At 27.5% G+C, this 11885-nt stretch overlaps 1 protein-coding gene across 2 annotated transcripts in view; it reads right to left on the reverse strand.

Moving 5' to 3' along the window:
• LOC136071870 (unconventional myosin-IXa-like) overlaps positions 1 to 11885 on the reverse strand; it is a 77379-nt gene that overhangs the window by 64822 nt on the left and 672 nt on the right. For both annotated transcript variants that reach the window (XM_065797415.1, XM_065797414.1), the window contains exons 1-14: positions 11624 to 11885; positions 10854 to 10948; positions 10536 to 10698; positions 8755 to 8855; positions 8463 to 8517; positions 3542 to 3613; positions 3360 to 3449; positions 3217 to 3285; positions 3094 to 3141; positions 1555 to 1689; positions 1257 to 1378; positions 1008 to 1149; positions 560 to 650; positions 208 to 309 (exon numbers count right to left, since the gene is read on the reverse strand). The exon at positions 11624 to 11885 is cut by the window's right edge and continues 672 nt beyond it. In XM_065797415.1, coding sequence (XP_065653487.1) covers positions 208 to 309; positions 560 to 650; positions 1008 to 1149; positions 1257 to 1378; positions 1555 to 1689; positions 3094 to 3141; positions 3217 to 3285; positions 3360 to 3449; positions 3542 to 3613; positions 8463 to 8517; positions 8755 to 8855; positions 10536 to 10698; positions 10854 to 10948; positions 11624 to 11885 — 1547 coding nt within the window. The remainder of the gene's footprint in view (positions 1 to 207; positions 310 to 559; positions 651 to 1007; positions 1150 to 1256; positions 1379 to 1554; positions 1690 to 3093; positions 3142 to 3216; positions 3286 to 3359; positions 3450 to 3541; positions 3614 to 8462; positions 8518 to 8754; positions 8856 to 10535; positions 10699 to 10853; positions 10949 to 11623) is intronic.

Here is an 11885-nt window from a genome sequence, read left to right on the forward strand (position 1 = left end):
AATTTGCCGACCTCAGTCTTTTATAGATCAGCATCAGGTCAGCAAAAAAAAATTTTGTCACAAAGGGGTTACCATAAAACATAGAATTGAGGTCTGCAAATTTTTGCCGACCTCAAACATTTTGAGGTTGGCAGTTAGGTCCACATTGCCAAATGCCGACCCTAATTCCGAGGACTAGAATAATAATTTTATTTTTCATTAAATTACCTTTTCCTTGAGATCTCAACTCTGTACATCTTCTTAGGAAAAAAACAACCTTAAAGATATGCCGAAGAACAGCCCAATAAAAGCAGGCAACAGGATCAGAACCTATTGAAAAATTGATTAAAAATTATTTTCAAAAAATTTTAACAAAAAGACAAAAAACACAGAATGCAACAACTAAAGATTGTTATAGTTAAAAAATTAGGACTGGTATGAAAGATAAAATTAATGGTATGAAAAGTGCTGATTGATGTGGGCATTTTTCATTAACTATACAAAAAAAAAATTTAAACAAACTTTTATTCTTTCTATATTCTTTATTATTTCGGTTATAATAAAAAATCAATAAACTTACCCATCAACTCTCTCATAAACAACATTCTGCTGTTTTTGAAGGTTGTTGTAATGTCGCTACGAATCAAGTCTTGGTTTTTAGCACGAAAATGCTAAACAAAATTTAGTAAAAATTTGTAAACAAACAAAATATTTTACTTTTGCATTTAATATATTGCATCTTAGGAAAATATATTTTGCTTTTTGTATAACTTTTCAAGAGTTTAAGTTAACAGATACAAAACCAAATACTTCCATTTTAGGAAAAAACAACACTAGACAAACAGCATTTTTTAGAGGAAAATTGGTTTACCTTGGGGATTTTGTTATTGAAGTACCTAAAATTTGGTAAACCCATCTTAAACCCAAGTTCCACCAATAATATTCTCCTAGCTATATCTTATCATCTAGAACTATGAAAATAACTCGTAGTGATTTTAAAAAAATTGTAACTTAAAATAAATAGCAACCTTAATTTTATATTTCACAGTACCAGCATAGTGAATGATACTGAAAACTGGTTCTCGTGTTGGTGGCATCTCATAAAACGGATTTCCTCCATGATGCTTGTTAAACTTATCAAGCAGACTTTTATCTGTTCCGATTGTCAAACTAAAAAAATTAATTAGTTGAAATTATCACAAAATAAATAATCATATCTTTAATTAATTTATGTTTTATTATTCTATTTCTACAAAATAAATTTCTTTTTAAACTACCTGCATTCTTCATCTAATAGATGTATTAAACCAGTTGGTTTCTTAACAATTAAATTCAAACATGTTAAGTTATCAACATAATCAACATGATCCCACATTAGTCCTTCTGTCGTATACTCATCCTAAAACATCAAATGAGAACTGAAACTTTTATGTCATTCATGTGTGTTTGCAAGGTATACAGCATATATTAATTTGCAATATTAGTTATGCAATGTGTTACAGGTATACATATAATTTAAACATTATGCAACTAAATATTATTAGTAAAGTGAGTGGAGCCTGGACACTAAATTACCTGTCGAATCTTAAAAATGTGTTGAGTGAGGTAATGCTGCAAATTTTCATTGGCCAAGTTAATACAAAACTGTTCAAAACTATTGTGTTCAAAGTCTTCAAAACCAAAAATGTCTAACACTCCAATGGAAAAAGCCTAAAAATAATTATTGTATTAATCAAGAATATTATGATGCTAATTAACATCATTATGATGTTAATTTGTCTAGTCTTCTGTGTAATGGTGGCATGGAACACTTTTTCTAATTCATTTATCACTGACTCAAACTCAATATGTTCAGTGTATTTGTGGCATGGAAATCTTTTTCCATTCCATTCATCTCTGAATCAAACTCAGATAGTCAATTTTTTTTGTGTGTGCAGGTTACATGGTTTTCAAATTTATTTAAAAAAAAATGTTGTTGTAAACTTTACAAAACTTTGTTAGAACTCATTCATTTTACCTTCTTTGTGAGAATTCATTCATAAGAATTATTAAAACCTAATCAGTCAAGGCTCACAAAAAAAAAAAAACTGTAGTCAAATATATAAAAAAAAACAAATAAACCGGGATATATCAAATTATACACCATGATAAATCAGGATTAAAAAAAAAGTCTACTGGAAAAAATTACAAAATTTTCACACAAAAAAAACAATACAATATTTATTTATTAAATTTAAATAATTTTAATGAAAATTATTTAAATTTAATGAAAAAAAACGTCAGTTTCAATTTATTTAAATGAAATGTCAGTTTAAATAAATTGAAACTGACGTTTCATTTTATTTAAACTGTGTTCATCTACTTAGTGCTGTGACTATTAGGTCTGAGTCCCCCTAAAACCTGTCATAAGGGCTCCAAAATTATTAAAAGTTTTTCCATTAGATATTACTAAAACAAAACAAAAAAAAGCTACATTTGCAAAAGGGCCCCTAACTTTGCAAATGCCCCCCTCCATTGAGGGGTGAGGAGAAGCCTACCCATGGCTCTGCATCTACCCAAGGTTGAAGGAGTCACTACATATTACCGACTGCTCACTTAACATATTGCTTAACTAACTAGCTCAAAATACCAACATATGCAAAATGGCAAGTTATTATTGACAAATGCATTAAAAGTTAGATTTTTTGCTGTTGGTAAATTTTTTTTAATGATTATGTTCATAATTTCACACTTGTGTGATGTGGACAGGTTTAATAATGCCGTTTTCTTATTTTAATATGACATTATGGAAGAGTTAAAGCAAATTTTACAACCCTTATCCTAATCTCTAGATTGGAAAAGTATTGGGACTGAGTATTTTTATTGTGATACTGCTAAGAGGATGCTGTCCAAGGTTTACTAGTTTCTATTACCCATAATTAACAATTAAATTACCCATTTACAATTACCAATTAACAATTAAAATACCCATAATAAACAATTTAAAAAAAAACAGGAGCTTTATTTAAAAGCTTTCCTTCACCTCAGATAAGATTTTTATACTGTTCATCTCCTCAGATATCCTCAGATTTATATTGAGAAAAAATAACTTATACAAAAATATAAAAATAGTACCTTTTGGTCATTCTTCTTTCCTTGTCTGTTCAATAGGATGTGATTTGTCTAAAAAAAATCTTTAATTAATTTATAGGTCACAAGAAAAATATAAACAAAAATTAAAATAGAAATTAATTAAACCTGCAGAACAATCCAGTCGAACAATGAAGCATAAAGACACTTAGCCATTGCATCTCTGGTGGCGGCAGCCTATAAGTTGATAATTTACTTTTATTTATTTTTTTAAAAAATCAATGGCAAAAAATACATTAAAAAAAACTTACTTCTTCTAATCTGTAAAATCTTATATACTCTTCACCTCTTGTAATTGTTTTACGAAGAGTGAGTGCCTGGACCAAGTCTTGCTTTTCAACCTGAAATTAATTAAGTTAAAAATGACAGAATTCTAATGCAAAGAACATAAAGCTCCTAATGTTTTTACTATAATTTCTTGTTCAACCCTCACCTGCAAAAGCTTTGATATTGTATCAATAAGACTATCATCTTCAACACATACTGCTTCCTCATTGAGACCAAGCTGAAACATAAAATTTACAACTTTTTTCACAACATAAAATGGACAAAATATAGGAAGAACATGCAAGGAGTGCCACTTCATCGACTAAGGGATTGAAAATATTATTTCTTTTTTTTTCCAGAAATGTAACCATATTTGCTAAAAATGTAACCATATTTGCTAAAAGTTTTTTTTTTTCTGCATAACAGGAAAACTTTTTTCATTACAACTAACATGCCAATAACAAGTTCTCTTGATGTTACCTTTTTTTTACTACTTTAATTTTATTGAAATACAAAAAACATACTGGAAAATGCTGTAAAAAAAAATGTAAAAAACTTTTTAATTGATTCCTGTTCTGCTTAACATAACTATTCCACTATTGTTTTATTCATTCTTAATTTATGTCAACTTGATAACTTGCTATAAAATTTACATTAAAAATAAAATGTAATGAAAAAAATTGCAATAAAAGTTGCATAAATTTGCTTATAATGACTAGTTTAATTACATTTAAAAATTATTTTAATAAGATTTTAAAGTTGAGACACTGGTCTTTGAAGAAGAGGTCTTAGGTCTAAGAAATCGGTCAGTAAAAAAGCAACAAAGTGGCAAATAATCGATAAAGGACAGCTAATGATGAAATAAATAAAAAAGTAATAATAAATAAAGGAGGGCTCCATGATGAAAGAACTCCATTAGAAATACACTGAAATCATTTAAAATGACAGGTGACATTTTAACACAGTTAAAAATGTTTTACTTAGGAAAAGGAAAAACAATGGTGTTTATGCTGAAGGCAAGAAATTAACTCACAAGATTAAAGTGGTATCAAGAGATACTTGTCTTTGGAAAAGCGGAAGCAAGAAATTTTCAGTGATGAAAGTAACTTTGAAGTAATATATAGAAATAGCAAAAAAGTATAGTATCAGCTTTGTTGTAACAAGGTTGCAAGGTAGCAGCGGGAGTGTTGGTATTTGGAGTTGCTTTAATTTTATCAGAGTAGACATGTGTAACATTAATACAGGTAACAAACACATCTCTATAGAGATATTATTAAACTGTATAGCTCCATCAGTAGACATGCTGGTTGATAGAAACAATTGGTAACTGTTTCAATAAGATATAATGCCTACCCACAAATACAAATATGAAACATTTAAAATGTGTACTGGACAAGGACAAAAGCTGAAAACAACTTCAAGAGATGATAAAGAAATTTTAGAAAATGATTTTAAAAAATTAATTTAAAAGTGAGTAAAATATAGCAAATCAACTAAGAAACTTAACAGGAAACACAATTTCACTAATATCAATCAGAAATCATATGCATAAAGCAAGGTTTAGTTGATGTTTAGCTTCATTTTTAACAAAAAATGATATTAAAAAAATGAATTTTGCAAAAAGGTATTATTTAATGCCAGTACATTATGGAATAAAAGTTTTTTGGTCAGATGAATAAAGTTTAACTTATTTTAAACTGAGAGTGTACAAAAAATGCTCAAGAGAAACAGGTAAACATAGTGGTGGAATTATGTTACAGGGTTATATAACATGGAATGGCATTGGTAAACTAGAAATTACTAATAAAACTATGAATCCTAATTTGTATAATTTGTATATTTTAAATCTTCTACTTAAAACCTAGATTGGGAACCAACTTTATGTTTCGAAAATGATCAGACAATGATCAGAAACAACCTGCTAAAAGAAATTTTTTTTGATGAAAATGGCATAAACATTTTAGAATGGACTTCACAAAGCCCTGATTTTAATTTGATAAAGCATTCATGAACTAGAAATAGGTAAAAAAAATAGGTAACAGATCATTATTTATGAAAAACAAAAACTCAAATAAAACTATTATTAAATCATGACTGACAATAATCAAATCAAATGTCTAGTATAATTAATGTCAAAATTTATGTAAATATATGAATATGCAATTTATGTAAATTATTTACAACATGTCATTTACCATTTAATGTAAAAATCCATTTTGTAAATGTTATATACAAATATCTGTAAGTGTAAATGTCAGTAGGTTCAGTTTAGTTTGCAGGTCGTATATGGAACAGTTCTGTATAATAAGATAACTTTTTAAAATACTCTAACAATTATAAATCTTTTTTGCTTAAACTGTTTTAATCTGTATTAAAAAAGCAACAAGAAACAGAAAAACTAATAATATGCTTAGCGGTAGATTAGAACTGACAAAATTATGAGTTTGTCAGGCACTAAATTACCAAAAATTTATCAACATCCTTAATGGAATTTTTAACTATGTAGTCTAAAATGGATAATGGATAATGCATAATGTGAACTTACAAGATCTAGCCAAAATATATAATTACTAAAGCACTCTAACACTCATCTATACTATTTATACTATTTTATAAGGACTTTTTTTAATTTTACTTTAAACTAGATCTTTGTTGCTTAATTAATAATTATCATTGTTGCTAATATGGGAGTGAGAGAGAGAGAGTGAAATAACTTTCATCCATTTGCAATAGCTGTATTTTCAAAAAAGTATTGCATATTTTTTCTAGCTGCTTCCATTTGAGCTTCTGTTCAATCAGGAATGGTTTGCTTCTTCCAGCAATATACTGAGAAATTGTGTAGCTGCTTGCTAATAAGGAGTAGTTAAAGATTTTGGCAAGTTTCTTTTGCAAAATTTATGGCCAGTTATTGGTTAATCTCTTCAAAATGTTTTTAGCTTTCTTGGTAGAAGTTTTAGTAAGAAAACCTGAAATTTTTTTATCCAAAGCATTTATTCCAGACTTGTAACATTTAATTATGTTATAAACAGTTCTTTTAGGAACATTCCGGTGAAAAAATAAACAACAGTAAATGATTTTCCATGATTTTTTTTTTTTTTTTTTTTTTTAGTAAGAATACCATTGATTTATCAATGCTTCTTTTATTCATTTTTGAAAATAAAAAATATAAAAACTCTTTGAATCGTGCCTATATGACTTTGAAAGCTTAAATCATGCAGATTTTAAATCTTTTTAACCATTTGATTTTGCATTCAAAACTAAGGATAAAATTATTATGAAGATGTATTATTATTTGAAGATGCGAAAAAACTTAGCACCTGTCATTAATAGTAAAAATTTGAAATAAATTTGTGAAAGTCATCATTGGTGATTGTGGATTACTGTGAGGACTTTCCGATTAGGACCTTAAAGTTATTAGCATATTCTTCTGTAGGTATAAGACAGTGCTTTTTTGTATTTTTATCAACAATCACGTTTAAATAGAGTTGATAACCATGACAATGACCTACTTGTATTCCTAAAAAAAATTATTTTTTATTTCCTTAATTAATTTTGGCGCTTTTGCAGATCTATTTTTTTAATATACTCATTGACATCTGATTCAAAAGAAAATGGCTGCCTTGTAATTTTAAACAGGCTAAAATCGAATTTCACCTGGATGCCTGATGTAAAGCATACTGTTTTATATAGATACATACATAGTATATTACCACTATAAACTATTAAAATTGACAATGTTTTTTTGAACTCTACTACAATGTGTGCCACACTGATGCTCAAGTTCAATGTTATTTTTAAATGTTTATCAACTCTAACAAATTGATTAAAAGAGTAATGCTTAGAGAGGAGAAAGGAGGAGGAGAAAAAAAGACTGCAGCAAACTATAACATTTTCCTCTTTGATTTTAAAGAACCTAAATGCTGGTTAAACGAGGCTAAATGAAAACATATATATTATCATCCAGGTTGTTGAATGCATATTTATAGACTGCTTCTACAACTACTTAGCAATAATCTTTTTAATGAGATTTTCAAAAAATCTTTTTGATACCCGCCCCTGGTTCTTTAAATTCAAAAACTTATTTATTTATAACATCATTAGAAAGCTTGCATGCATCTTGCTAAAAATATTTGCAGTTCAGATTGCATGGCATTACCTTTTGTTTTACAAAAAAGGTGAAATGACTTAAGTTCCAAAGGTTACTACCATCACTAAAGTAACTATTATTTAATCAAAGTTTTTGGACTAGGCAAACAAGTTTATTTGTGACATTATAATGGTCCAAAAACACTTTGAAGTCATCCCAATGAAAGCAAAGAGAAGAAAAAATTTTGAAAGACATTCAGATCAGATATTAAAGATAATCAACAGAAAAATATTTTTGTTTTTACTGGTTACACAAAATATATAGAAATTGGGACAAACACATAAACCTCTTCTTGTATATATATTGTGATAGAAAAATAAAAAATAAAAAACATTTCTTTATATAATTTTATTACTATACCAATTTCATTAAACTGTACACTAAAAATGTGGTTATGCAGTGTTTATCTTAGAATTGCTATTTAACAATATCATCAAACTGCCCACTAAAAATGTGGTTAAGGGGGCATCCATAAAGTACGTACGCAGTAAAATCACTGATTTAGGACCCCCTCCCCCTTGTACGAACCTGTATGCTTTCGAAGACCCCTTCCCCTCCGTATGTACGCATTATTTTTTTTTTAATTAACTTGATTTCTTTTTTCTCTCATTATTTATAAAAAAATAATTAAAAAAAAATTGTAACTGAAGTCAGAAAAAAAAACAAAATTCTGATTTGTTACACACATGAAACTCAATGTTTTAAAAAAAATAAAATCATGTTTAGGAGAGATTCCCTCCCTTCCCCCACACCCGCGTACGTACTTTATGGATGGCCCCTTATGTGGTTTCTATCTTAAGATTGCTATTTAACAATTTTATTAAACTGTACACTAAAAATATGGTTATGCTGTTTAAATATTAGGATTGTTATTTAAACTCAAATGTCTTATAAGACATAAGAATACAAAGTTAAAATACACAAATTAAAAAAAAAAAACCTTTTTAAATCTAATGTTTCCAATGTGAAGCACGGCAGATAGTACAGAAAACATCCTAATAAAATTTAATAAAACAACAAATTTAAATAAAATTTCTAACGAAATGTATTATATGAAAATAAATCATAAATTTTTTTAATAAAAACAAAATTATCAAAAAAAAAAGTATTTAAAAGAAAATGATATTTTGTTATTGTCAAACTTATAGCTTGGCAGTAGCACATAAATAACACATTTATATTTTAAAATATAACTATAAAGTTACATAATAGAAATTTTGTTTTATTTTAACCTGAGCTGTGTCTTGCTACTAATTCCAAGATTTTTTATTGCATGTTTTAAACGAGCAAATTCATACTTTTCATCTACATTTTCTATTTGATAGCATGAAGTCTAAAAGTAATTTTAAAATTTTATTTTCAATATTAAATAAACTCTTCATTTTTAAATAATATTGTAAAAAACACTCTATTCATGTTGTTTGCTAATATTTATCTACTAAAAACTTCACTCTAGAACTTACTTTGCTTTCGGTATGAACTACACTTGGGTGCTTAATACAGGGGAGGGGATATTTATAAAATTCCAGAAGGTTTTCTCACTGACCCCAATCTCATTAAAACCCCCTTTCCTGTTTATTAATTTTTACTTTTTATCAAGAAAAAATGTGTATTGCTTGTGGCAAAGTTAAACTATTTCACTTCGCCACAAGCAATACACATTTTCTTTTTAATGGTCAATATTATGACCAAATTGATGGAATTGCAATGGGCTCTCCTTTGGCTCTTGTGTTAGCTAACCTATTTATGGATGAATTTGAAAACAAATGGATTGAAAAGTATAACAGCACTCAGCCATTGTTTTATAGGAGATACGTTGATGACATTTTTGCATCTTTCCTATCTAAAACTGACAGTATAAATTTTCTTGATTATTTTAATTCTAAACACCTGAATATTAAATTCACTTGTGAACATGAACAAAATGGTAAATTACCTTTTCTTGACCATTGACCATACATTTAAAATAAATAACATCTGGGCAGGATTTCACGAAAATATTCAGTCAACTAAAATAACTTTACTTAAGAATCAATATCCTAATAAACTAATAGATAATTCCTTAAAAAAATATTTAGATCTTAAACACTCTGAACCTTTGGAAAAACCTAAATGAATGTAAATATTTTAAATTACCCTATATTGGTGAACGATCTTTAAACGCTCAAAACAAAATATAGGAGTTAATAAAGCTGTTTTGCAGAGAGAAATTTATCATAAAATTGGCATTTACTTCTACTAAAACTCAATAGTTTTTTTCATTAAAAGATATTATTCCCAGAAATTTAAAATCTAACGTTGTTTATAAATTTAATTGTGCAAACTGTAATGTTTGCTACATAGACCGAACTGTCCGACACATTTCTCAACGTATTGATGAATATTTTAAGGAAGATAAAAAATCACATATATTTCAACATATTAAATCCAACATTGATTGTTTTAATAAAGCAACTGCAGAATGTTTTACCATTCTGGATTCTGCCAATAGGGAAACTGAATTAGAAATTAAAGAAAGTCTTTATATAAAATGGCAGAACCCTGAGTTAAACAAACAAGTTAGGCACAGAGGTATTGAATTGTTCTAATCTAACTTATATTAACATCCTGTCCTTTATTGTACAATACCTTTAGTGCAATAAATATTAACTTTAAATTTGATTGTATTTTTATTATTTCCTTTGTATTATAATTTTTATTTTAATTATGTATTATAAATAGTTTTTTTTAACAGCAATTTTTAATGGATTTTTAATTACTTTGTAACCTATATATTGAAAAATTTTATATTGGTCATTTTAAACTGATGATGATCTTTGTAAGTTCGAAACATGTATTTGAAACTAAAAAGTGTTTTTTATTTCACTAAAATAATAATATCATTTGTGCTCACCAGACTTTTCGGAAATATATATAATACATATTTTTAGTAATTTTTGAGTTAACTATGTAGCTGTTCTCTTACAATCTCTCTTTTTACACAAATCTTGACATAATCCAACATTTAAGATACCTGATTTAAATAATGATAACTCTGTGCATTTTGCAAAGAAAGTATCTCTTTTTCTTGTTCTGATGCACCAGCAAGTAAATAATAAAACACATGATAATTGCGCTCATTTACTGCCTGTGAAACAATTCGAGATTTTTCTAATAAGTATTTCTTCTGCACAGCCCTAAAAAATAATGATGGTGACAATTGACAATGATGGCTAAAAACCTTTATTATTTCAAAAATATAACAAACACCACATCATCAGCTCTATAACTGATTTTAAAATCTTACGCATATATCACACAATCAGCTCTGGAATTTATTTTAAAAACTTACCCACACACTACACCATCAGCTCTATAATTGATTTGAGTAAACTTTCCAAATCTACTAGAATTATTGTTGTGACAGGTTTTTGCATTTCCAAAAGCCTTAATTTAAAAAATATATGTCTTTGAATATTAGCCTTTTTTTTTTCAATAATTCATAAAATATATTGTAATATATATTATATAAGCTGTGATAATTTACTGATAAAATTGAACTTAGCATTTAAATGTGAAAATATTAAATTTTTAAAATAAAAGTATTTAAAAAACTGCTTGAACAAACTATTTGACTGTCAATGTAAGTCACTTATAGAGTCAACTTAGACATGTTTTGGTGTAAAGCTGCTAAAATGTTATGAGAGTATAAATAAGTTATGAGGATATAAAATGTAGGTCTAAATATAAAGAAAAAACTCTTGGCTATAGGATCAATGAATTCAAACTATTTTAAAAAACTAAACAAATTTGCATTAGCTCTATGAATGTCTTTTCAGGAGCCTTTTTAAAGAATGACAGCCTTACTTTACTAATACAACATTTTAAAGTTATTTAGGTTAAAATTTCTTATTAAAAGTTTTAGTAAAATGGTAAGAATGATAAAATAATAAAATAATACTACCCATTAATAAAACTAATTTAATTAATTGATGTTCATGGTTTATTAAAATGCCTCAAAAGCATTTTTCAAGTTAATAGAATCTATGGTGAATTCAACTTGCTTGTTCCGTATATAGTAATAAATTTAAAATAAACAATATGAAAAATATAAGTGTACACCTCTAGCACTGGTCCAGCAGCTAATATAGTTCTTTCCAAAAGTGTTGCTTTTGTTTTATGGCTTAGTGCTGTCAAGTGATGAAGAATAAGTTTGGTGCTTTCAGTTTTTCCACTACCACTCTCACCTGATATTACAATACATTGGTCATGTCTATCTTTAAGCATATTATCATATGCACAGTCAGCAATAGCAAAAACATGAGGAGGTAATTCGCCAAGTTTCTTATGCTGATAAGCCTTAACATATTTTGGGTTGTAAATT

The sequence above is a fragment of the Hydra vulgaris genome, chromosome 05 (assembly GCF_038396675.1).
Source record: "Hydra vulgaris chromosome 05, alternate assembly HydraT2T_AEP".
Taxonomy (NCBI): Eukaryota; Metazoa; Cnidaria; class Hydrozoa; order Anthoathecata; family Hydridae; genus Hydra; species Hydra vulgaris.